The following is a 27,556-nucleotide window of genomic DNA, read 5'->3' as shown; positions in this document are numbered from 1 at the left end:
ATGCTGCTAACAAAATGAGAATGAAAGGATGCTGGGCATAACGTTAAGAGGATAAGTTTTTGAAATGAGGTATAGCCAGATCTTCATATCTTTTCCTGCTGAGATTTAAGAGAGTACATCTGTTGTCCTAAAAGAGTATATTCAAGCTTAACCATTGCCTGCCAGAGGAAAGGACCAAAACATGCACTTTTAGGTTGCAGACACCATGTTGTGGTTGTTGTTTTGTTTTGTTTTACAAACGTTGTAGAATTTACAATCCTGAGATAATGATAGCCATTTTGCAGCACTTCCTAAATAAATAATTCTATTTAATCCATTTAATCTAGTACTCATTGTACTGCTATGGAAATTGAAGATGAGAACCTTTGAATTTGAATACAGAAGTTTCTAACTGCACTTCACTATTGTTGGTGTCATTTCTACAGTTTACATTTGTGTTTGTCCACTTTTCCATCTGTCAACCATCCCTTCAGTCTTCTTGCTGCAATATCTGCTTAAGTAACTGTTGAGTAACCTTCTGCCTAGTCACTGGCTCCCTGAGACCTGCCCTACCTCTGCTGTTCTCTGGGAGCATATGGAACAAAAGCTTGGCTCCTAGTTCCCACTTTGCATACTGTCTGGTCTTTCTGACTACAGTCTCAATCAGTCCCATCCCCAATTTCCTAAGAGCAGCTGGATGATGATCTGATCTTATCAGCCATCCGTTTTCCTTGGCAGCTCTGAGATCCTGCCTCTGGCCTGCCTTAGAGCCCTGCTCTTTCCTTTTTCCTGTACTGCTGAGCTCTTCTGCTCTGAACTTAAACTCCTTTTTTTCTTTTCTTTTCTTTTTTTTTTTTGTCAGTTTTGGGCCTTGAATTCTGGGCCTGGGCACTATCCCTGAGCTCTTCAGCTCAAGGCTAATGCACTTTGAGTCACAGTGTCACTTGGGACTTTCTGATAGTTAATTGGAAGTAAGAGTCTCTCAGATTTTTGTGCTCAGGCTGGCCTTGAACCAAGATCTTCAGATCTTAGCCTCTTGAGTACCTAGGATTATAGGCACGATCCGCCAGCACCTGGCCTTAAACACCATTTTAACTCTACAGGGACTCTGCTTCTCTCTCACCCCTTAAATTTAGAAATCTGAAGTTTTCATATCCTTCCTCTTTTTGTACTTCTGACAATTTATAGTTATACATTTATATTTGAGCAATACTCTATATTCCCCACTAAGCTGTGAACTCCATGAAGGTAGGGACTAAGTTTTTTTTGTTGTTGTTATTATTGTTTTGTGCCTGTTCTGGAGCTTGAACTCAGTTCCTGCATGCTGTTCATGAAGGTCTTTCTCTTTTCTTTTCTTTTCTTTTCTTTTCTTTTCTTTTCTTTCTCTAGACTAGCACTGTTACCACTTGACCCACTTCTGGCATTTTAGTGATTAATTGGAGTTAAGTATCTCACAAGCTTTCCTGCCCAGGCTGGCTTCAAACTGTCTCATATCTCATCCTTCTGAGAAGCTGGGATAATAGGCTCCAAGATGTTTGATTAATTACTGACTCTGGCATGTACCACAGAGCCTAGAATACAACACTTAAGTATATGTTGAATTGATTTATATACTTTCTATATACCTTAATTCCTTTCCTCTGATATGTGTGTGTGTGTGTGTGTGTGTGTGTGTGTGTCTGTCTGTCTGTCTGTCTGTCTGTCTCCTGGGGATTGAACCAGTAATAAATGTTAAGGTACATAGTCCTTTTAATTTGACGTGAGAGTAATTAACTAGGACAGGGCATGAGATGGCTGTATTAATTTAGATGGTCTCCTATCCAGTGACACAGAAGCTTGACATTGACATTAACTTTTTACATGCCCTTCGCAGAACCCAGATATCCAAACTTAGCCCTCTCTGAGTGTCCTTAGAATATCTGGCTTCCATCTGTACCAAAACTGACTTTGTAAGAAGCTCTTTTTCCAGTGATTTAGTATTTAAAAGTATTCTTCCCAGTATTCTTCGTGATAGTAACTAGAATTTTTGTGACCCCCATGGTGTTTACTCGAAGCCACCTGCTCCAGACTTACTGGCTGTCTCATTATGATGAGATCACTGTCTCTTCACAAATGTAGCCCTTTGATATACACACAGGCACATCAGCTGGAAAATTTACCATACGTGATCATCCCAAGCACTGCAGATGATGTAACTTCTCTCCCCCTTTTGAATTCACAGTTGGTCATGTTCAGAGTTGGATGTAAGTGAGATTCGCCTGATTGTGTACCAGGACTGCGAGAGAAGAGGCAGACAAGTCTTATTTGATTCCAAAGCTGTTCAAAAGATGGAAGAGGTGGCAGCCCAGGTAGGAAATGCCCCATTGTTTTCTTGGATCAGTAACTTACTAATACATACTCTGAACTGGTACCTGTCTGAACTGTATTATATAGCCATTAGTGGCTTCAAAGAAACATAACATAAGCAGATCTCTCTCCCATGGCAGGCATGCAGTGTCCATTAATGAACACAGGTAAAATTGCTAGCACATAGTTATGATAGGAGCCAGCAGTATACCATAAACATTGGAATTTGTTGGTGATTGTAGTCCAATAGGATTTTTTCATTAAAGAATTTGTTAACATGGATTTTTACATCATATTTCAGATGTCAGTCTTTAACAAACAAGTATTCAAGAGGGAATCTCTATATACAATCACTGGCACATAGATTTTAGAATATAATTAAAATTAAGCTGAGGGTTTGTATGTCATAGATACAAAATATTAATATATATAATAAAACATTATGTCTATAGAATATATAGCCCATCATAGATTTTTATGTCTATGTAATTATATCTCCAGGACCATGTCCATAACCTTGGAGTTATCACTATTGTACTGCTTGGATCTAATATCCATATATTAAGAATACCATACGCCTTTTGTTCCTTAGGTCTTGACTTGTCTTACTCAACATGATTTACTCTAGATTCATCCACTTCCCAGCAAATGCCATTGTTTTATCTTGTCTGTTGGCTATGTAGAATTCCATTGTGTGTATGTGTGTGTGTGTGTGTGTGTGTGTGTTTCACATTTTTTGTATTCATTCATCTGTAATAGGGCATCTGGGTTGTTTGTATCGCTTGGCTATTGTGAATAGTGCAGAGATGAACATGGCTGAGCAGGTGCCCTTATTATATCCTGGGTTATGATATTCAGGATGGATGTCCAGGAGTGGTACGGTGAGGTTATAGGTAAGGTTCTTTGAGAAACCTCCAAACTGCCTTCCAGAGTGACTGAACTAGTTTATATTCCCACCAGCAGAGTTCAATAGGATTTTGAGACCATGTGTGTGCATCAAATGTAGTAAAAGAATAGAATTCTGTTAAGAATTCTGTTAAGTACTAGTTTGTTTGCCTAAAAGGAAATTAATATGTTATTCTGTTCAGTATTATGAAATATTAACAAGTATTATAAAGCTGGGCATGGTATTATGCATTTATAATCCCAGCGTCTAGGAGGTAGAAGTAAGATTATCTGTTCTAGGCCAGTATAATTTAATTTAATTTTAAGTAAAATTTAATCTTAATTTCGAAGTGTGTGTATGTGTACGTGTGTGTGTATATATGTATTTGGTGCTTGTCCTTGGACTTGAATTTAGGGCCTGGGTGCTGTTCCTGAGCTCTTTTTTTTTTTTTTTTTGCCAGTCCTGGGCTTGAGCTCAGGGCCTGAGCACTATCCTTGGACTTTCTCAAGGCTAGAGCTCTACCGCTTGAGCCTCAGCACCATTTCTGGCTTTTTTCTATGTATGTGGTACAGAGGAATTGAACCCGGGTCTTCGTGCATGGTAGGCAAACACTTTAACCACTAGGCCAAACTCCTGGCCCCTGTTCCTGAGCTCTTAAAGTTAGCATTCTACCACTTGAGCCACAGATCTACTTCTAGATGTTTCGATAAAGAGGTAAGAGTTTGTTGGATTTTTCTTGCCTGTGCTGGCTTCTCACTGCTGTCTTCAAATCTCAGCCTTCCCAATAGCTGAGATTATATATGTGAGCCACCAGTGCATAGCTTAGAGTTTCATTTTAAATGAAATTTAATAAGAGATACTATATCTCTGTGTTAAACAAGCTTAAATAAGGCTTTAGTATGCTAAAACGAATTGTCATCTTCAAAATGTCTCTCAGCCCAAAGGTACTTGTATTCATTTCCCTTTTTTTGGGGGGGGGAGTGGGGGCAGCGGGGTTGGGTAAGGAAAAGTAGTAGACCCTAGGAAAATGATCTCTTTGAGGTGAAAAAAATTCGGACCTTGCTGGGGCTGGTTGAGTATCAGTCCAGGATACTTACTATTTCATTTTTACTACAGTATTTATTCAATTGCTTGTAAGTTAAATAAACCTAATACTCATTTTTTTCATGTTTCATTCTGGCAGTTTGTAGAATATGTAGTTAAATAAGCAGTTTATAATAGCATTGCCTCATCAGGGCCAAGAAGCTGTGTTCCTGCTTTTGATAAGGATCATTTTTGCAGAAAGGAATTGTACTTTATGGTGGCAAACTACCAGGTAGCTAATCATTACAATGGTTGCTGAGCTTGTTTGGTAGGTAGAGGGGAGCTCTTAGGAATCTCTCAGGTGATTCACCTAGGCTTTAATGGTAGATTGAGAGCAAAAGGTTAGGTTAGCCTGCACTTGACACATTATCTAGCAGACACAGGATGGACATCCCTATCCCTACAGCTGCTAATGGTAGTAGCAGATGGAGGGAAAATGGTTTTCAAAGGAAACTGGAGTTGTCAGTTAGTAGTCCTGAGCAGTGGTAACTGAAATTTGGGCTATAGACTTGCTTAATGTTATGGGGTCAGGAGGAGGGGATTCCAGATCCCTCCAGGTGGGGATTCTACAGACCACCAGAGTCTACCACTCAGAGACAGTCTCATATAAAAAGGTGAATTTATTGAGGAAGTAGATGGTGAACTGACTGGCCAGGGACACAGTGAAGACTCGGAAACTGACACTGTGGCCCCGAGCGGCTCTCACACTGGGTTTTTAAGGGCAAAACCCATGTGGTCAAACCTGGCTGCACACAGGTGGCCAGTGGGATTGTTACATACACAGAGGGCCCATAGCTAGCTACAGCCCCACGTAGGTAGCCAATAGGGTTACAGCCTAGTGTTTGAATTTACCTATCACCTTAGTTGGAGTTGGCGCACAAATTGGGCAGGTCTCCACACAAAGCAGGCACCCCCCCAGACCCCCAAAGCAGATTTCCCATCCCGCCTCTTGGGGCGTGGAGATAAGGTTGCCCCTCCCTAGAAGGGCAAAGGTGGCTGGGCTGCTTTGCCATTGTTGACCTTCCACGATGGGGCGGGGAACTCAGGCATTCAGGATGACCCCAGTCCATGCTTGCCTTAACACGTAAAAGTATTTGTTTAATTGAAAAGGTAGTGTAGATTTAGGGACATTTGTAGCTTGCTCCAGACCATGAGAGAATATGGTTGGTACTCCCTCTAATTATAGACTATCAGTGTGCTGTACTCCAGCCAGAGGGTCAGGCAGTCAGAAGCAAGTAGAACTCTCAGTGGTTTCTGCTTCTTAGGGGTTGGGTTTCTAGTTTAAGTGGTGTTAAGTAGCAGCTAGATCTGAAGAGGGTGTTGAAGGAGTGTTGGGTGTTCCAGTTAGCACTGAGTGCTATCAGTGCTGGAGTGACTGACTGTTGTGGACCAGCACATTTTATTTTTTCCTTAGGTTCTTTCCTTTTTACAGCTCCCTTCACCCCTTTACTAAGCACAACATGTCATGAGTTTATATCAAGCACATGACTGCAGGCATTTGAAATAATAGACCACCAGTGTGACTGTCACATTGAAGATTAGATAAAGCTGCAGTTGCATTCATCATTTTTCAAAAGCTACATAAGGGGGAAAAATGCAAAGAAGACACAGAATAGAAACTACTTCTCATGTAGGCTGCAAGGTACTCCTGTAAGGAATGATATATGTACTGGAAGAGGATGATGGTGAAAATTATTGGTGTGTACCTTTATATACTTATGTCACAGTCATAAAAATTACCAATGATCTTTACTTCAGGGAGTACATAATATGTTACCTCTAACCTTTAAAGACCAGCTTCCCATCATATGTTCTGTTGTAGTTCACAGTAGCTCCTGTTTTGGGGTGTGGCTTTATCTCTCACAATTCCAGCCTCATAGTTTTTCTTGGTACCTTTAAAGGAGTAGCAGAAGAGGTGCCTACCAAATTAATAGCTATATTTTCTTCCATTTGTTTTGTAAAACATTAAAATTGAATTGTTATCTTGCTCCTCATCAGTTTCATACATTATTACTATGTTACTATACATTATTAGATAAAATCTAATAACCAAATCCAAGACCAATTTTCATCATTTATTTTACAGTATGGCTTTAGATGTAAATATGAGTAGTTAAGTCAACATTTTATGTCTAGAATGCTTATTCTAGTATCCTTTTTTTGTCATCCCTCCTCCTAAATTTTTTTTTTCAGGTTTCAAACGGTTTTATTGAGAGGTTTTGTTTCCTGTGAAACACACTAGAGTTTGGGGAAGGAGACACAGTCTCTTCGCAAGATAAGGATTTCCCACCACTATAAAGGAAAGGCATGGGGCAAGGCACAGGGTTTGGGTCCATTTCCCCACCTCCTTCTGCTTTGCTCACATTTTTTCCAGCAAGTACCAAAGAACACAAACACAAAGACAAGGAATGAAAACAGAAAGATCAACCTCCAAGGGGCCACACTTGGCCGGGGCTGGAAGGGTATAGGGTAACTCAGGCAGCCCCCCAGGCTGCACCAGAAGGGTTCAGGCTCAGACAGGGCAGGCCAGTTAATAAATTAGAATAAATTAGGGGAAGGAACGAAATTTTGTGCTGGGAGGGCCCCTTCTCTCCCAACACACAACAGTTGGTGGGAGGGTGGCAGGGAGCATCTCTAAAGCCACTACAGTGGGGGTAAGAGCAGTACAGACAGAAGTCACCTTTTCCTCCAAGTCCTTCCCAAACAGAACAGAAGAATGGGGGAGGGAAGGAGACATACACAAGGAGAGGAATCCTCTTTTCGTAGGATAAAGAAGGGCCAAGAAAGAGGATACTATCCAACTCCCATTTCCCAAATAAATCATCACTAAGGTTAAAGATTTGGTCAGTGAATCAATAAGGTGGGTAATGGGAATATGGTGGGGGAAGCAGAGGATGCTGGAAATAGAGTGTCCAGCCACACCATCTCCCCAGCCCTTGAGAACAGACACAGGCTAGGGACAGGGTAACAAGGGCTGGGAGAAGGTACTCAGCAATCACTGGTCAGCTTCTCCAAAGACATCATTCTGTTTGTGCTTCATATTCTCAAAGTCAAAGGCCCAGCCAGCCATGCGTTTGTAGATGTCTTTGATGTCATTGCAGGTTGTCTCAAAGTGTGTAGAGGCATCATAGCATGAGCAGAACACCTGGCTTTCTGAACCATCATTGATGGGCTCATGCAACTCACTGATTGCCACAAACTTCTGATCAATAGGCTCCAACAATTACAGTGCTGGCTCAACCTCCTTTTCTGGGTCTGCAGTCTCCACTGTGGTGCTGGCAATCGCAATATACTTGCCCTGGGCGGCCACATTGTGTGCATAGGAGATCATGACACATAGATGTCTGGCCAGAGGAAACAGCAACATGTGAAAAATGCTCCTATGGGCTGGGCATGCTTCTGGCCCACCTGGCCCTCCCCAGAGCCACACAGCACTTAAGCTGTCATTTTCATGGAAGGGAAATGGTGGGTGGGGAGGGTCAAGCCATTCAATCCCTAGGGATTGTCCTAGTAACCACAACTAGACTGTTTCTTTATAGGATGGCCCAGGAAGCCCCAAAGCTGATAAGAGCAGAGCCATCCTGAAGAAAGTGCTAAGACAAGCTGGGAAGAAGCCAGGCGTGGTGGCTCATGCCTGTAATCCTAGCTACTCCCCTCCTAAATATTATAGATGTTCAGAAACCATATTTTTGTAGTCATATAAAACAATGTTTTTTTAAAAGAATTTATTAACATTGATTTTTGCATCGTATTTCAAATGATGTATTTAACAAAAAAGTATTCAAGAAGGGAATCTATATAATCACTGGCTCTTAGATTTTAGAACAATTAAAATTAGGCTGAGGGTTTGTATGTCATAGGTACATATTTATATAATAAAACATGTCTATAGAGTCATAAATTTTTATGTCTATGTACTTGTGTTTATATTTCCAATACCATGTCCATAGCATTGGGTATGCAAATATTGAGTCATTGCTCTTGTACTGTTTGGATCTTTTGTTCCTTTGGTCTTGACTTGTCTCACTCAACATGATTTGCTCTAGATTCATCCACTTCTCTGCGAATGCCATTATTTTATCTTGTCTGTTGCCTATGTAGAATTCCATTGTGTGTGTGTTTGTGTGTGTGTGTATCACATTTTTTGTATCCATTCATCTGCAGTAGGGCATCTGGATTAAAACAATGGTTTTTAATGCAACACAGGTACCATAATGTTTTGATAAAATTATTTCTGTGAAGAGCATATTAAAGAAGCTGAATAGTATTTACTGGCCCTTTTCCTTGCCTGCCTCTCTTCACCCAGAACACAGAAGATATTCCTGTTAAAATGTCAGCCAAGTGCTGTCAAGGAGGCAACAGTGTCAACAGTGTCAGCAGCAGCAGCAGTGGCAGCAGCAACAATAGCATCTTTTCCCATAGTTCTTTGGGAGGGTCCTTACCGCAAGCCAAGGTGCAGCTTCCAAAGTACCAGGTAAGATGAGTCTTTCCTAAAACCATGCTTGGGGCTGAAATAATTCACTTAAAGTCTTTTCAGGGAGTGATACCCTCATGAGGGCTTTGCTCCAGGAGTGTGAGGAAAAGCAGTCAGCACTGACTAAAATTTTCTGGCTTTACACTTTGGCTTTTATCTATCTGTAAGTCCTCTGCTCAAACAGAGGAGATTTAGCATAATCCATAATGAATGAGAAAAAATATTGGAAAAAAGCAAAAATTTTTGTTTTCTGCTGTCAGCCACAGAATAATAAATCTGTGTTTTCAATTTTGCTACATGAACTTTTTAAGAATTCTTAAAATATATGTGAGCATTCTTAAAAAAATAGAAATCACCAATATAAGGAGGAAAGCCATGCAAAGGGGGAAAAAATGACAGGACCAGGCTTGAATGTGTGGGGGAGAGAGATGATATTATTTGTATTGTGCATCTGAATACCACTATGTTTGAGGCACTGAAGGATAAGGAGTAGGCCTTTTGAGAAGTAGTGACCAATGAAATAAAAGGGAAGAAATATAAACAATAAATAGCAGAAGGCTATTAATTGATATATAATTTTTTTTTTCTGGCAGAGGTGTTTGAACTCAGGGCCTGAGTACTGTCCCTGAGCATCTGTATGCTCAAGGCTAGTGTTCTACCACTTGAACCACAGCATCGCTTCGACTTCTGGATTTTTCTGAGTAGTTTATTCGAGATAGAGTCTCACTGGACTTTGCTGCCTGGGCTGGCTTAGCGCTTCCATCCTCAGATTTTAACCTCCTGAGTAGCTAGGCTTATAGGCATGAGCCACTGGTGCTCCCCCCCCCCACTTTTAACCCTTTATAGAATTTTGTCTACAATGTTTTAGAAGAGTGAGGGTAATTATCAGTAGCCACATATTCATCGAACTTTTAAAATTTTGTAGTCATGACTTGTGCTATGTGTTTGTCTTGATTTTAAAAGTGCTGTTTAAAAAACATTGAGTGACATTTTCAGCTAGTTGATAATCACAGTACAGTTAGTACCTTGGAAAACACAGTTGATAAAATGGAGACAATGGGTAGAAGTTATTAGGGACGAATGTACATGTAGTGGGAAAAGGTTGATGTGAGCTGTAACCAGGGAAGAACCCCAGCCCCTGTTAGCAAGGCTGTCAGATTTTTCTTCTTGCCTAATGTGCCACTGTGTATAAGGAGAGTAGTTGGTATGCATATGCACATACATAAATAGTTGGAGTTGAAAACAATGGAAAGATTCAGGAGTGATTGTCAAGGGTATTTTTTGCCCTTGTGTGGAGAGCACTCTAGCAGAGAATCTGGCTGCTAGGTCAGTATTCAAAGAAATGATTGGCTTTTATCAGGCTGTCCTCGGGTGCCTATGACATACTGATTTTCTCAAAATGTATATTTGTCCTGTTCATTAGAATGCCACCAGGACTGAGTAGATTGAAAGAATCTTACACCCAGTGCATTGACGTAGACATTATTATTGTTCCTATTATTTTGGTGGTACTAGGCTTTGAACTAAGGAACTCACACTTGCTAGACAAACACTCAACAACTTGAGCTATACTCTCAGCCTTTTTTGAGAGGGAAGGAGCTTTGGTTATTTATTTTTATTTTATTTTCAGTCAGGGTCTCAGATTTTTTCCCCCCCTGGGGCTCAAACTCAGGGCCCATACACTGTCCTTGGATACTTTTTTTGCTCACAGCTTGCACTCTGCCACTTGAGCCACGGCGCCACTTCCAGCTTTTTCTGTGTATGTGGTACAGAGGAATTGAAACCAGAGCTTTGTACATACTAGGTGAACACTCTACCACTAGGCTATGCTCCTGGCCTCAGATTTTTTTTTTTAATAAGGCAAACTTCAGAATGTGATTCTCTTATCTGTGACTTCCTTGTAGTTGAGAGCACAGGCAAGTAGGATACAATAGCTGGACTATTGGTTAAGATGGAATCTCACCACTTCTTGCCTAGGCTGGTCTCAGACCATTCTTTTATTCTCCTACTCCCCAGTAGCTTGACTAATGCTGTTTATTAAGTAATACCCATATTTTTAGGATGTGCTTTACTTACAATTTAAAAGGAGATAATACTAATTTTTGTTTCTTACAATATTTTAAAAGGTCTCTATAAAACGCTTCAATTTTGTGTGAGCATATTGAATATAAAAGAAGTAAAAAACATTAATATTTGGGGAGAAATTCATTGTACGTTGTGACTGTAGAAAGATCATTTACAGCTGTAAGAAAATAGTTGTAATTACCTATTAACTAAAGAGGTGACCCAGAGTTAATAAACACTGGTTTTTACTGCATTATACATCCCATTGTTCCATCTTTGATTTGAGTTTCTTGCATGTAGTATACAAGACCAGCTTCTGACATCAACATGCTCGGGGAAATGATGTTCGGCTCAGTTGCAATGAGCTACAAAGGCTCCACCTTAAAGATACACTATATACGGTAAGATTGGCCATCTTTTGCTTGTGAGAAATGGTATGGAAATGTTGACTTCTTAATTAAAATACTCATTTCATTTCTCATCTTTTTTTTTTTTTCCAGTTCTCCTCCCCAATTAATGATTAGTAAAGTCTTCTCTGCTAGGATGGGTAGCTTCTGTGGAAGTACAAATAAGTAAGTGTGGAAATTTATACTCCTTTCCTCCTTTTTATAGGGTGTCTGTTTCTGCATAGACTGATTTTTTTTGGGGGGGGGGGTCAGTCGTGGGACATGAACTCTGGGCCTGGGCGCTGTCCCTGAGCTTTTCAGCTCAAGGATACTGCTCTACCCCTTGATGTATAGTGCCACTTCCTGTTTTCTGGTGTTGAATTGGAGATGAGTCTTGGGCTGACTTTGAACCATGATCCTCAGATCTCAGCCTCCTGAGTAGCTGGAATTACAGGTGTGAGCCATTGCACCTAGCTACTAGACTGGTTCTTTGAAGAACACAGGTATTTTGAAATGTGAAGCTAGATGAATGCAGATGAACACAGGAGTTACAGATACTTTCTAATTACAGTGAGGGGGGGGGAAACCTTGACTTTCTCAGCTGGCCTTAAAAAAATAATTGGCTGCTTTTATCTTGGGTTTCCACTTGTCATCTCCTATGTATCTACTGTCAGTCATCAGGTTTTAGTTCTCTTGAAAATATAAAAAGGGGGCCGAGCTTATGGTCTATTGATAGGATAGCATGCTGGGCATGTACGAAGCTCTGGTTTTGATCCCACGATACCACATACACAGAAAAAAGCTGGAAATGGTGCTGTTGCTTAATTGGTGTAATGCTGCCCTCGAGAAAGCTCAAGGGCAGTGCCCAGACCCTGACTTCAAGCCCCCAAGACTGGCAACAAAAAGGAAGAAGAGCAGCCAGGAGTTTGGCCTAGTGGTAGAGTGCTTGCCCGGCATGCACCAAGACTCATACCACATACATAGAAAAAAGCCAGAAGTGGTGCTGTGGCTCAGGTGGTAGAGCACTAACCTTGAGAAATCCCAAAGACAGTGCTCAGGCCCTGAGCTCAAGCCCAGGACTGGGGGGAAAAAAGTATTGGGCGGGGTAGGAGGATTGCATTGTTTTGTTACATGTTCTTGCTATTTAGCACAGACTGGCTTTAACTGGCAGTCCTGGGATGAGCATGAACCATGATCTGACTTACTTTATTTTTACAAAAATCTTATTTCTCATGGATTTAAAGTACTTTCTGTTCGTTTTTCCAGATATATGGCATTGGCATGATAATTTTTCCATCCATCTTATATAGTTTAGCCTTTGTGATTGATGGGTACTGGACCATGTGTCCTTTTGAGTTTTTATTGTGGATTTCCTTTTTTTTTTTTTTTTTTGTGGGTCCTGGGGCTTGAACTCTGAGCCTGGTCTCTGGCCCTGAGCTCAGAGCTCAAGGCTACCTCCCTACCCCTGGGCCTGGGCATTGTCACTGAGTTCTTCAACTCTAGGCTACTGCCCTACCCCTGGAGCCACAGCCTCACTTCCCCTTTTCTAGTGATTAGTTGGAGGTAAGAGTCTTAGTCTTTAATGCCTGGACTGACTCTGAACCTTGATCCTCAGATCTCAGCCTCTTGAATAGCTAGGATTATAGGAGTGGGCCATTTTTAAAAACGTTTTTGCAGTGTGGGATTTGAACTCAGCTCCATGCTTGCTTGACTTGATTGCTTAGCTGGTTCTCTTCTACTTCAGCCACACCCCTCAAATTTTGTTGGAGATGGAATGTCATAAATTTTTCTTCTTGTACTGGATTTGAACCCAAATCTTCAGTTCTTACCTTTCTGAATAGCTAGGATTATGTTTGTTTTGCTTTTTTTGTGTGTGCCACTAGGGATGAAACCCAAGTTCTTTGTGTGTGCTAGCCAAGCACTAGCCAAGCACTCTGACACTGAGCTGTATTCTGGCCTTTGTAATTCATTTTCGTTCGTTCTTTCTCTCTCTCTCTCTCTCTCTCTCTCTCTCTCTCTCTCTCTCTCTCTCTCTCTCTCTCTCTGTCTCTCTCTGTCTCTCTCTGTCTCTCTCTCTCTTTCTGTCTCTCTGTCTCTCTCTCTTTCTCTTTCTTTCTCTTTCTTTCTTTCTTTCCTTCTTTCTTTCTCTTTCCTTCCTTCCGTCCTTCCTTCCTTCCGTCCTTCCTTCCTTCTTTCTTCTTTCTTTCTTTCTTTCTTTCTTTCTTTCTTTCTTTCTTTCTTTCTTTCTTTCTTTCTTTCTTTCTTTCTTTCTTTCTTTCTTTCTTTCTTTCTTTCTTTCTTTCTTTCTTTCTTTCTTTCTTTCTTTCTTTCTTTCTTTCTTTCTTTCTTTCTTTCTTTCTTTCTTTCTTTCTTTCTTTCTTTCTTTCTTTCTTTCTTTCTTTCTTTCTTTCTTTCTTTCTTTCTTTCTTTCTTTCTTTCTTTCTTTCTTCTAGTGCTGGGCTTGAGAAAGCCCAGGGACAGTGCTCAGGCCCTGAGCTCAAGTCTAGAGCTCCACCACTTGAGCCTCAGCACCATTTTTGGCTTTTTTCTGTGTAAGTGGTACTGAGGAATCAAACCAAGGTCTTTGTGCCTTCTAGGCATGCACTCTACCACTAGGCTAAACTCCCAGCCCTATACCTCTTTTTACACTTCGATGTAAACCAAGTATACTGAAATGTCTAACTTAAACTCCCATTAAGGTTTATCTGCTTAATGCATTTTTAACTTTCCAGCAGAAATATTTCCTGTGTTTTTAAAAATAAAATAACTGCCGATGCAATGGCTCACGCCTATATTCCTAGCTACTCGGAAAGCTTAGATATGAGGATTACAGTTCAAAGCCAGCTCGGACACTAAAGACTATGAGACCCTTATCCTCAATTAACAACTAGAATACTGGAAGTGGCACTGTGGCTCCAGGGATATGGCAATAGACTTGAGCTGAAGAGCTCGGGGACAATGCCCAGAACCCTAGTTCAAGCCCCAAGACTGATGTAAATAAATAAATAAAATAAAGAATGCTATACTTTGATGAATTTAAAAGACATTTAAGTATATTATACATTTTTAGGGGTCAAATGAAGGTTTTTTTGTTGTTGTGATGTTGGTTAGTGCTGGGATTTGAACTCAGAACCTTGCACCTTATACTTGCTATGTAGGCACTCTGATGGCCTACCTCCAGCCTATGTTATTTCATTAAATTTTTTATTGTAATGTGTAGAGGGGTTAGTTATATTCACCAGTTAGTAGGTGCATTACTTCTCATATATTGATACCCCTTCTCATGTTTTTATCCCCGTTTCCTTCCCCCACCCCATCCCAATCATCTTGTTTTCCCCCTTCTCTTACCTATTTCAAATAAATAAACGTATATACAATATACCAGGTAACAAAGTCAGATACAGTAACAATATGAGATTAACCAAAGGGCAACAAAAGAGAAGAGAAATAACATAGTATATTAAGAACAACAATCACATAATATACAGCTCTTGTTTCCATACCTGGAGATTCTTTCATTTAACTTCATCCTATATGGCCTTATGTATCTAGTTTTTGTGGCTATTGCAATCCTCTGCTAGGGGAGTCCTAGGTTTGTACTAATTGTTACAAATGAGGAAAACCATTGAGCCTATGTTCCTTACTTCACTTAATATGTTTTTTCCAAGGCTTTCCATTTGCTTATAAATGGGGTGATGTCATTCTTTCTGACAGCAGCATAGAATTCCATTGTATATAAATACCACATCTTCTTGATCCAATCATCTACTGAGGAGCATCTGGGTTGATTGCATTTCTTCGCTGTGGTAAATAGTGCTGCAGTGAATATCATTGTGCTAGTGGGTTTCATGTGTCCTTGTTTCTGGACAATTGGGTAAATGCCAAGTAGTAGAATTGCTGGGTCATAGGAGAGGTCTATGTTTAGTCTTCTGAGGAAATGCCATAATGCTTTCCATAGTGGTTGAACGAGTTTACACTCCCACCAACAATGTAGTAGGGATCCATCCTGGCCACATCCCCGCCAGCATCTGTTGTTGTTAGATTTCTGGATCATGGCCATTCTAACTGGAGTGAGGTGGAATCTTAAGAGTTGTTTTAATTTGCATTTCTTTTATGGCCAGAGATGTTGAGCATTTATTCATGTGTCTTTAGGCCTTCTTTTTTCTTCTTCAGAGAAGACTCTTAAGTTTTTGGCCCATCTTTTAATGGGATGGTTGTTTCTTTGAAGATTTGTTTTGGAGAGATTCAATTTTTTCAGCTGTAGATATATTTTAGATAGAGGCCTTTGTTGTATGGTTTAGTGAGGATCTTCTCCCACTCTGTGGGCTTTCTATTTCATTTACTGGCTATGTCAATTGCCATATAGAAGCTCTGCAGTTTAATGCAGTCCCATTTGTTCAAACTTTCTTTAATATATTGTGTTTCTGCAGCCCATGTTATTTTAATTATTGTTAGAATTATCATACATTAACTATACAATGGTCAATTGTGGTATTTCTTAGTGTGTGTATGATGATTTCCAATCAATCTCTCCTCTATCCCTACTCTGTACTCCCTTTCCTCTAATACGGTTTCAGTAGATTTCATTGTTCTGTTTTCGTGCATGTTGATAATCCATTTTGACCATATTTATCTTCTTTCTTCCTTGTTAACCTAACCCATCTGTCTAGTACCCATACATACAACAAAATCTATTTCTTTTTCCTCTTTTCCCAAAGCCCATATTGATAACAGGGTTTTGTTGTTGTTGTTGGTTGTGGGGCTTGAACTCTGGGCCTTGGTGCTGACCCTCAGCAGTTCAATGCTACCACCCTACCCCTTGAGCCACAGTTCCACTTCCGTTTTTTTCTAGTGGTTAACTTGAGATAAGAGTCTCATAGACTTTAATGCCCTGGCTGGCTTTAAACCTCAATCCTCAGATCTCAGTCTCCTGAGTAGCTAGTATTACAGGTGTGAGCCACTGCGCCTGGCTTTTTTTTCTCCCAAACTTGGGGCTTGAACTCAGGGTCTAAACACTGTCCTTGGGCTTGCCTCAATGCTAGAGCTCTACCACTTGAGCCACAACACCACTTCTGGCTTTTTCTATGTTACCCAGGAATCGAACCTGGGTCTTTGTGCATGCTAGGCAAGCATTCTACCACTAGGCCAAACTCCTGGCCAATCAACAGCTTTTTTTTTTTTTTTTTTTTTGCCAGTCCTGGGCTTGAGCTCAGGGCCTGAGCACCGTCCTTGGAATTTCTCAAGGTTAGAGCTCTATCACTTGAACCTTAGCACCACCTCCGGCTTTTTTCTATGTATGTGGTACCAAGGAATCGAACCCGGGTCTTCGTGCATGCTAGGCAAGCACTTTAACCACTAGGCCAAACTCCTGGCCCTTCAATCAACAGCTTTTACTGATATTTATTATGCTGTTTTCATATGTAGTTGGTGTGTTATCTCAATATATTCCCCTTCTTTCTTATTTTCTTCCCCTTCTCCCTCTATTTTGGTACTAGTACCAGGGCTTGCACTTAGGGCTCACACTCTGATTAGCTTGTTTGTTCCCTCCCTCCCTCCCTCCCTCCCTCCCTCCCTCCCTCATGGCTGGCACTCTACCATGTGGCTACATCTGTAGCTTCCATGTTATTTTTTAGTGATCTTAGGAAATAGATAATATATTCTACTTCAAATTTCAGTACCAGTCTTTGCTAACCCTTCGGTAACCCTTCAACAAAATAATTAAAGCACTTGTTTATTTACCCCTTCCTTTTTATTTTAGTCTCAAACTGGAGATCTTCTATCTCAGAGTATGAAGTACTATAGAATATGAAGTACTAGGATTATAGACGTTCATTACCACACCTAATTGATATTCCTTACATATTTTTCTGTCCCCCCACCCAAGGTCCTTGGGATTTTCTAAACATTTTCCTGCACTAGGTCTATATAATAAAATATCAAGTTCAGAAGTAAGTCAAAATTACTTTGAAGTGGCTAAGGTGGTAGGGTGGTAGCCTTGAGTTCTTCAGCTTAAGGACAGCAATCAATTCCAGAGTTCAAGCCCGATGACCTTCAAAAAAAAAGTGGGGGAAAAAAAACCCTCAATCATGTGGAAAAATTACTTTGACTTCACTATGCAATATTTTCCGCAAAAAATTGAATGCTTTGGGCTGGGAGTTTGGCCTAGTGGTAGAGTGCTTGCCTAGCATGCACAAAGATCCGGGTGAAAGTGGTGCTGAGGCTCAAGTGGTAGAGCTCTAACCTTGAGAAAGTCCAAGGACAGTGCTCAGGCCCTGAGCTCAAGTCCAGGACTGGCAAAAAAACAAAAAAAACCCTGAATGCTTAGTTTAAAAAATATATTTTTAGGGTGGGATTTTGGGCTAGTGGTAGAGTACTTGCCTAGCATGCATGAAGACCTGGGTTTGATTCCTCGGTACCACATACATAGAAAAAAAAAAGCCGGAAGTGGTGCTGAGGCTCAAGTGGTAGAACTCTAGCCTTGAGAAAGTCCAAGGACAGTGCTCAGGCCCTGAGCTCAAGCCCAGGACTGGTATAAAAAACTATATCTAAATCTATACCAATAAATATAGATATAGATATATAGTTCAGTTGGTAGAGTGCTAGCCATTGAGTGGAAGCATTGGTATCAAGTTTGAGTCCTAGTCTCAGACCTCACCAAAAATAAAAGTAAAGATTTTAATCTACTTCCTCACATTTTTTATGGAGTTGAAAGCTTTTAGAAGTTGTCAAGTCAAAGTCTTTCATAATTTTAACTTATCTTCCTCCTGAAAAGTTACTGAATTATTCATAGAAGCTGGCCTGGAGTTAAAATTAAAATTAATTTCACTTCGAAGATTTATGTGAAGTCCTTGAATTGAATAGCAACATGTTGGGTGTCAGTTGTTAAGCAAAATTTAGACATGAGTAGCAATATTTTAGATGTCAATCACTGAACCAAAATAGGATACAGAATGGGTAGAATACAGTGCATTGGGTGACTTCCAGAAAGCTTTTCTCCAACAGGTTTTCAATAGTGGCCAATTTTATTTTCCTTGGTATGTGTGATATTTTATTTATTTATAGTGAAAACCATTGTGTAGCAGCTGATTAGCTTGTCTGTATTTGTTTATCTACTAGAAAATAACTTCATTAGCCTTTTGATACCTTTTTTCTTCTCTCTCCCTCCCCACTCTGAATTTAGTTTGCAAGACAGCTTTGAGTACATCAACCAAGATTCTCATCTGGGAAAACTGAACACAAATCTGAATGGTTTGGGGCCTGGCCGTACTGGAAATAACTTAGGTAAAATGGAACATAAAAAGCATTCCCCCCCCCCCCATTTTTTTCTCTGAGTATCACTGTTGTGGGCTTGTTTTGCTTTATTTGAGTTTGTTGTGTTGTGTTATTTTGGTTTGGTTTTGCATTATCTTTAATCTATGTTTATTTTGTGTATATGTGTGTGTACTTTGTTTTCTGTCCTCTGTGTGTTTCTGCTCTAGGTCTGCTATAGGCTTGCAGCAGCAAACTGCTGCAAGGGGTGGCTGAAGGAGGACCTCTCCGGCTCACCCGGAGTGCTTCTTTCTTTGCAGGTTTGTGTGGAATGCTGAGCACAGTGTGGCCCCCACACATTAATAAATTCTATGCAGGTTCTTGGGGGGAAATCTACTTGTGCTTCTCTAGAAATTCAAGGGGCTCTTGGGATAAGATATTAGTTTCAAATGTAGTCAAATTCATGATATTTTGAAATTTCTACCTCTAAATTTCTATTGTAAATGTCTTTGTTAGTAGCATAGTATAAACTGATTTTGAGCTGAATGAGCCCTTAGTGTTTCTAAGAGCATTGTTTTTTCCTGATTTTCCTAAGCCTCTTCTGCTACTGTGAGTTCTTTTCCTTTACCCTGGTGTCCATTATACATTTACCCACTTGCACCATTACATGCATGTAGCTTCTCTAAATGTCACTCTAATAATAGCATGGAAGGTATATCTCTTTATTGATCTGTCTATCTCTTTCTGTCTCTTTTATATACGTAAGTACAATTTCTAGGTTTCTAGTAGGCATAGTCTTCTGGGTATCTTGAGATTTTACTGGCTTTGCTAGCTAAGACTAGTAAAGGCTAGCAAAAGTTAATAAATGTAGGATCTTTATTACTAATTTAAGGTTGTTACTATGATAAATGGTTTTTATTTGTTGAGCTTTGTAGATGGAAATATGTTGAGTGCCCCAGTTATCTGACACCCTAATGAAACTGATGCCCTCTCAGCTACTTACAGTAAAGGGTACACGTTCATATTCTATCTTGGAAGTTGTGAAAATAAACATGCTTCAAAAGATGCTGGCAAACTACATAGACATAAAAATTTATGACTATAGAAATAATGTTTTATTATATAGATTAATATGTATCTATGACATACAAACCTATTTTTAATTATGTTCTAAAAATCTTAAGTGCTAGTGATTGTATATAGAGATTTCTAGTGATTGTATATAGAGATTTCCTTCTTGAATACTAGTTTGTTACAACACATCATTTGAAATATGATGTAAAAATCAATGTTAATAAATTCTTTAATAAAGAAAAGATACTGGCAGCTATCTGACAGGACTCTGGACCTTTTGTGTGTTGTAAAACTCAATAGAGCAACTTTTCATCTGTTTTTCCAGCTCAGAAAATATACAGTATAGTAGAAGGCCTTCCTGGAAGACTCTGATACTTGACTATGATACTTAGGCATGAATTCTGAAAATTCAGGGCATGAGTTTTTCTTATTAACTGCACAGTAGTATTGTGTATGGATGTATATGGAAACAAGTGGAGTAAGAAATATTTGAAATGAATTTTAAGTATTTTCTATCTGCTAAGAGGAGGGTTATGAGCACAGAGGAGGGTTATGAGCACAGGAACATTCTTTAAATGTATGAAATGTTCTCTTTCAAGAGTTGAATATCATTCAAAAATGTCTGTGTGCTCCAGTAGAATAAAGACAGATTATTTTGTTTCCTTTCTTTAATCCTTTTTTTATGTATTTAATTTAAACTTAGTCCAAATAATGGTAATCTCCTTTGAAGTATGAACATTACTGTGACTTTAAAAACACTTCCTTGACTTTGGAAAGCCTAATAACATGTTTTCCTTTGTACTTGTATATTAGCACACAGCACACCAGTTGATATGCCAAGCAGAGGACAGAATGAAGACAGGGACAGTGGCATTGCTCGATCAGGTATTTATTCCTAATGGTTTAATTAATACTTCAGGCCATCCACTTAAGTGTAGAATTGAAAGGGAGAAGTAAGTATGTCTGTCTCTATCACTGTCTCTCACTTCTCTCTTCTACCCCTTTCTTGCTTCTCACATTTCTCTTTTCCCCTCTGCCTTCTCTCCTTCCCGCCTTTCTCTCCACTCATTTTCCCTTTTCTCTTTTTCTTCTTTACCTCCTCCTCTCTCCTATCCTCTACCTTCCTTTGCCTTCTCTTCCTCTCCTGTCCCCTCTTTTTACTTTCTTTCTTCTCCTTTCCCCTCTCTTCCTCTCGTTCCTCTTCTTATCTCCCTTTTTCACCCCTAATTTTCCCTCTTTTTCTCTCTTCTCCCCTCCCCTCTTCCTCTCTTCTTTGCCTCTCCTTTCCCCTTCTCTTATTTCTCCCTTCTCTTCCTTCTCTCTTTTCCCCTTTCCTTTCTTCTCTACCCTTCCTCCTTCTCTCCTTTTCCCTCCCTTTTTCCCTTTTTATCTCTCCATTTTTACTCTTTCTCCTCCTTCCTTTCCCATCTCTTCCTTCCTCTCTCCCCTCTTCTCCTCTTCCTTTCCCCCTCCTCTCCTTTTTCCCCTTACCTCTTCCCCTTCCTTCACTTTCCCTTTCTTCTGCCTATTCCTCAACTTTCTCCTCTCTCGCCTTTCTTCCTACTCCATTTTCTAAGATAGTCCTATGTGTCCAAATATGCGAACTTTTGGTATGTAAATGTTTTATCTTAATACACAAATTGATAAGTATAGTGTGTATGCTGAGAAATGTCTCTTCAGAGAGGGAAAATGTAATTTTACTAAATCCGTTTGATATGTACAGGAACATACAGACATCACATTTATTTGTGGTTAAAATAGATCAATTTCATGTTCAGAGTCATTTCTGTGAAGTTGATTTGGGAACTTTTGATCAGAAATATAAATCTGGGCTGGGAGCGTAGCCTAGTGGTAAGAGTGCTTGACTGGCATACACGAAGCCCTGGGTCCAATACCTCAGTACCACATACTAAGAAAAAGCTGGAAGTGACACTGTGTCTTAAGTGGCAGAATGCTAGCCTTGAGCAAATATTGTCCAAGGACAGTGCCCAGGCTGTGAGGTCAAGCCCCAGGACTGGCAAAAAAAAAAAAAAAAAAAAAAAAAAAAGAAATCCCATTGATGGGACTCATGTCATTTTCACTTATAGCAATTTATTTTTTGCCAGCCCTGGATCTTGAACTCAGGACCTGAGCACTGTCCTTGGGCTTAAGGCTAGCATTCTACTACTTGAGCCACAGTACCACTTCTGGCTTTTTTTCTATGTATGTGGTACTGAGGAATTAAACCTAGGCAAGTATTCTATCACTAGGTCAAACCCCTGGCCTATAGCAACTTTTATACAAGAAAAATCAGAAGTAAAAGATAACATGTGCTGGTTTTACTCATACTGAGTGGTGCTCAGGTTATCTTCATCATTCCTTATGGTAAAATCAAGTAACTCTTAGGCATTATCAGTGACTGAGTATGCCCTGAAGAACATGTAGCATCCCTGGTCTCAGCCTTCTGTTTTTAGGGACTCATATGGGCAGGACTGGGTCCAAGTAGTTACGTTAACTTAAAGCAAGAAGTTACCGGTTTCCTCATGGGTAATGGAATGGGAAGCACAACTTTGTAACCTAGCTGACCCTTAGTGAAAATTCCTACCATAGTGGCTGCTGGGATTCATTGTGTTTACCTTTTATGGTGAGAGGCTCGTCATTCAATGAAGAAAGAAGGATGAATAGGACTTCACTAGTCTGAGTTTTCTTGCTTTATTTGTGTATGCCTCTTGATTGGGGAAAAAAAGACAGATTTTGCAGGAAGTAACATCAACAAAAACATTATTGGAGAGAAATTTTCCTTTTCCTAGTCCGTGTTATGTAAGTCAAAATCTCATTTGTAAGGGAGATGTGATACTGTCCAAAATGTACTCATTACCTGACTTATGTAACTGTAATTACTCTGTATGTAGCCTTTATAATAACAATAAATTAAAAAAAAAACTATGTTTCCTTGCCCTTTGAAAGCAATCAAAGGGGCTAAGTTCACATTTAAAGCGACAAGTTGATGGCAGGCATATATGAATATTTTCATCCATGAGAGGGACTTGGGAGACTGATCCAATTTTGAGTGAATCAATCTTTCTTTCTTTCTTTCTTTCTTTCTTTCTTTCTTTCTTTCTTTCTTTCTTTCTTTCTTTCTTTCTTTCGTGTGTGTGCCCCCCCCCCCTCTCTCTCTCTCTCTGCATAAGAATGCAGTATGTTTTTATTTAATTTTTTTTGGGGGGGGTAATTGGACCTAGCTCGTTGCACTTACAAGTACATCCCAGCCCTCTAGTATGTTCTTAAAATATTTTGTTCTCAGTAGTACTTGTAATCCTAGCTGTTTTGGAGGCTGAGATTTGAGGATTTTAGTTTGAAGCCAACCCTGGCAGAAAAATCCATGAGATCCTTACTTCTAATTAACCACCAAAAAGAAAGAAGCCAGAAGTGGAGCAAAAAAAAAAAAAATCCAGAGACAGTGCCCAGGCCCTGATTTCAAGCCTCAAGACCCACCCCTCTCCGCCTTCCTGTCTACCCCCCCTCCAAAAAAAAATTGTTTTCTAAGGTTTATTCTCATTGTCTAACTTAAAATGTGGAGGAATCTAGATTAGGTCTGAAATAGGAGTTCCAAGTGTTAAGAGTTAATTAACATAAGAAGATGAACAAAAGCTGAAGGCATGTTTATTTTTTTTAGCTCTGTAACTTTTTTGTTTTTAATATTTTTTATTGTAATTAATAAAAGGGTTACATGATATTTGCCAGATAGAAGGTGCATTAATTCACATACATTGATACCCTTTCACATGTCTTGGTCCCCATTACCCTCCCCCCCACCCCCACCCCTCATCTTGTTTTTCCCCCTTCCCTATCCAATTTCAAATAACCAAATACAAATGTATCCAATATATCAGATAACAAAGTGAGATACTGTAAAATATGATATAACCAAGGGACAGCAAAAGAGATGAGAGATAACATAGGACATTAAGGACAACAATCATTCATTATATGGCTTTTGTTTCAATATCCTGGAGGTCCTTTCAATTAGCTTCATACTAAATGGCCTTATGTATCAAGGTTTTTGCTGTATTGCAAATCTCTGCTAGTAGAGCCCAAGATTTCTACAGATTATGACAAATGAGGGAAACCATTGAGCCTAAGTTCCTTTGAGTCTGGCTTACTTCACTTGAAAGATTTAGAAAAAATCATATTCATTTCCTAACAAATGGGTCAATGTCATTTTTTCTGACAGCAGCATAGAATTCCATTGTGTACAAATATGACATCTTGTTGATCCACTCATCAACTGAGGGACATCTAGGTTGGTTCCATATCTTTGCTATGGTGAATAATGCTGCAATGAACATTGTTGTGCTAGTGGATTTAGTATGCCCTAGTTTCTGGATGGATGGGTAAATGCCAAGTAGTGGAATTGCTGGGTTATAGGGGAGCTCTATTTTAGCCTTTTGAGGCACTGCCATACTGCCTTCCATAGTGGTTGAACGAGTTTGCACTCCCACCAACAGTGTAGTAGTGATCCCTCCTGGCCACATCCCCTCCAGCATCTGTTGTTATTCGTTTTCCTGATCCTGGCCATTCTCACTGGAGTGAGGTAGACACATCAACAGGAGCAAGGACAAAAACCACATGATTGCCTCAATAGATGCGGAAAAGGCATTTGACAAGCCTTGTTAAAAGCTCTGGAGAAACTAGGAATCCATGGAGCATTCCTCAATATAATAAAGGCTGTGTATGACAAACCCACAGCTAGTATTATACTTAATGGCGAAAAGCTAAAGCCATTCCCTCTAAAATCAGGAATGAGACAAGGATGCCCACACTCTCCACTCCTCTTTAACATAGTATTAGAATTCCTAGCCAGTGCAATAAGGCAAGAAGCAAGCATAAAGGGGATCCAAGTAGGGAAAGAGGAAGTAAAACTATCCCTCTTTGCAGATGACATGATTCTGTATTTAAAGAATCCTATAGACTCTACTTCTAAGCTCCTTGAGCTGATTCAAAACTTTGGAAGGGTAGCAGGCTATAAAATCAACCCTCAAAAATCAACTGCCTTCCTCTATGCCAACAGTGAGAGGAACGAGGCAACAATCAGGAAAGCAACTCCTTTCACAATAGCCTCAAAGAAAATAAAGTACCTAGGAATTAGCTTAACTAAGAATGTAAACGACCTTTTTGATGAAACCTTTAAAACCCTGAAAAAGGAAATTAAAGCAGAACTAAGGAAATGGAAAAACCTCCCATGCTCCTGGATTGGAAGAATCAACATTGTGAAAATGACAATCCTGCCAAGGGCTATCTACAAATTCAACGCAATACCCATCAATATCCCAATGGCATTCTTTAAAGAAATAGAAGAGGCAATTCAAAATTTCATATGGAATAATAAAAGACCCCGTATAGCAAAAACACTTCTTAGCAGAAAGAACAGCACAGGAGGAATTTCAAATCCAAACTTTAGACTCTATTACAGAGCTATAATTATCAAAAGAGCTTGGTACTGGCACAAGAACAGGCCTGAAGACCAATGGAATAGAACTGAGGACCCAGATATTAAACCACAGACCTATGGTCACCTAATCTTTGAGAAGGGAGCCAAAAAAATGTAATGGAAGAAAGATAGCCTCTTCAACAAGTTGTGCTAGCAGAACTGGTTAATCACCTGCAGAAAACTAAAGTTGGATCCTTCTTTGTTACCCTGCACTAGAATTAACTCCAAATGGATCAAAGACCTGGAGGTAAAAGCCGACACACTGAAAACTTTACAAGGATGAATAGGAGATACACTAGGCCTCCTTGGCACAGGTCGAAACTTTCTTAATAAGGACCAAGAATCACAGCAAATCAGAGAAAGGCTGGATAAGCTCTGTAACTTTTATCTGAAGTCTAAAAGTTGAAAGTGCCAGGAGCATGACCTAGGGGTAGAGTACTTGCTTAGCCTGAATGAAGCCCTGAGTTCAATTCCCTGGTGCCACATACATAGAAAAAGCTGGAAGTGGTGTTGCGGCTCAAGTGGTAGAGTACTAACCTTGAGGAAGCCCAAGGGCAGTGCTCAAGCCCTGAGTTCAATCCCCAAGACTGGCAAAAAAAAAATATTGAAAGAATGTGATAACTAACTGCCAATATTGACATTAATGACACATTTTCATTAACATAGTTTACTTGCTGCCTAATGTCCTTTTTGTGTTTATAGTACTCTAGCCCCTCCTTTTCTTCCTCCTCCTCCTCCTCCTCCTTCTCCTCTTCCTCTATCTTACTCTCTTTCCTCTTGCTCTGTTCCTCCAAGATGATTTGATCCCATTAGAAGAATATGTTTGATGGTTTTCTTTTCTTTTTTTTGTCGGTTGTGGGAGTTGAACTCTGGGTCTGGGTGCTGTCCCGAGCTGTTCAGCTCAAGACTACCGCCCTACCCCTTGAACCACAGTACCACTTCGGGTTTTCTGGTGGTTAATTGGAAATAAGAGTCTCATGGACTTTAGTGCCTGGTCTGACTTTGACCTGTGATCCTCAGATATTAGCCTTCCTACTCAGTTAAGATTACAGATGTGAGCCACAGTCTCTGGCTACTTGATGGTTTTCTTTTTCTTTTCTTTTTTCTTTTTTTTTGGTCAGGCCTGGGGCTTGGACTCAGAGCTGAGCACTGTCCTTGGGCTTTCTCAAGGCTAGCGCTCTATCACTTGAGTCATAGCACCACTTCTGGCTTTTTCTGTGTATGTCATACTGAGGAATCAAAACCAGGTCTTTGTGCATGCTAGGCAAACACTCTACCACTAGGCTATGCTCCTGGCCCTAAGCTTGATAGTTCTTTTTATACATAGGCTGAGGTTATGGATTTGGTACCATCGATGTTTTTTTTTTTTTTTTTTTTTTTTTTTAATCACTTTCCAGGGGGATAACCAGGCAGACTCATAAATGTGATCTTCTTCCTTGAGGGCAGAAGATCTATACAAATTATTTGGAATTCTTCTGTCTGGATGAGTTTTTTCTTCCCCCTTTATTTGCTTTGTCATTAAATCAGTTTGGAGTCAAAACAATTTTTTTTTCTGGTTATGGGATTTGAACTCTGGGGCCTGGGCTCTATCCCTGAACTCTTCAACTGAAGGCTACTGCTCTACCAGTTGAACCACAGCCCCACTTCCAGTTTTCTAGTGGTTAATTGGAGATAAGACTCACATGGACTTTAGTGCATGGGCTGGCTTTGAACCTTGATCCTCAGATTTCAGCCTCCTGAGTAGCTAGGATAATAGGTATGAACCACTAGCACCTGGCAGATAGTGTAGTTTTTTCTCAAATTCTTCCAGCTTTGGCCATTGGACGCTCTTTTACTTGGTTTCCTCCTCCTTGTGCCCATATCTGTGGTGGATTTTTTTTTTGGCCTTTTACTGGTTTATTAGATGTAAAAATGACTCAAATCTGTCTTCCTGGGCTGGCTCCAAACCTCAGTCTTCCTATCACATGCAGGATTTCACATGCAATGTGGTGGATATTTTTGAGTACTTACAAAATTGTTCAGAAGACTAGGAGATGGGGCCACACTTTTCTGTGTTCTTATGGAAACTTTGCATATTTATTTTCTGTGGATTTTTATTTACTTTTCCAACATATTATAGAGTGCCCCTCACTGCCAAGCAAGCATTTGTAGCTTGTACAATGGCAGCAAGGGCCAGAAGCTTAGTGTTGGGACCTGTTTTGATAATAAAGTATCTTGAAATAATGAAAAACAATTTAAAAATCTGTGATGGGGTATATACTATCTATGATGGGATATTTGTCTATGGCATACAAAGTCTCAGCTTAATTTTAATTATGTTCTAAAACTTATGTGCCAGTGATTGCATATAGAGATTCCCTTCTTGACTACTTAAACATGACACTTGAAATATGATGTAAAAAATCATTGTTAATAAAATCTTAATTAAAAAAAACTCACAACAAATTCTTCAGAATTGTCTTGGATATTTCCTTTAGTCAGCCATTTTTTTCATTGCTAGACTGTTTTTGGAGAGCAATACAAGCTGGTACAAGTAGTAGAAATTC

The 27,556-nt window shown here is 39.8% G+C and overlaps 1 protein-coding gene across 2 annotated transcripts in view; it reads left to right on the top strand.

Annotated features, from left to right (window-relative positions):
* Positions 1-27,556, top strand: part of Fnip2 (folliculin interacting protein 2) — a 155,233-nt gene that overhangs the window by 63,366 nt on the left and 64,311 nt on the right. Inside the window, exons 2-7 of one of the 2 annotated variants that reach the window (XM_090343185.1) lie at positions 2,201-2,327; positions 8,601-8,768; positions 11,133-11,233; positions 11,333-11,404; positions 18,399-18,499; positions 20,354-20,425. In XM_090343185.1, coding sequence (XP_090199311.1) covers positions 2,201-2,327; positions 8,601-8,768; positions 11,133-11,233; positions 11,333-11,404; positions 18,399-18,499; positions 20,354-20,425 — 641 coding nt within the window. Of the gene's footprint in view, positions 1-2,200; positions 2,328-8,600; positions 8,769-11,132; positions 11,234-11,332; positions 11,405-18,398; positions 18,500-18,696; positions 18,787-20,353; positions 20,426-27,556 lie in introns of those variants that run through there. The other variant, XM_090343184.1, reaches the window with a different exon arrangement.

Source organism: Megascapheus bottae, chromosome 13, assembly GCF_031878675.1.
Source record: "Megascapheus bottae isolate mThoBot1 chromosome 13, mThoBot2.hap1, whole genome shotgun sequence".
NCBI classification, from domain to species: Eukaryota; Metazoa; Chordata; class Mammalia; order Rodentia; family Geomyidae; genus Megascapheus; species Megascapheus bottae.
Note: the sequence above shows the minus strand (reverse complement) of the source record. Positions and strands in the feature narration are given on the sequence as shown.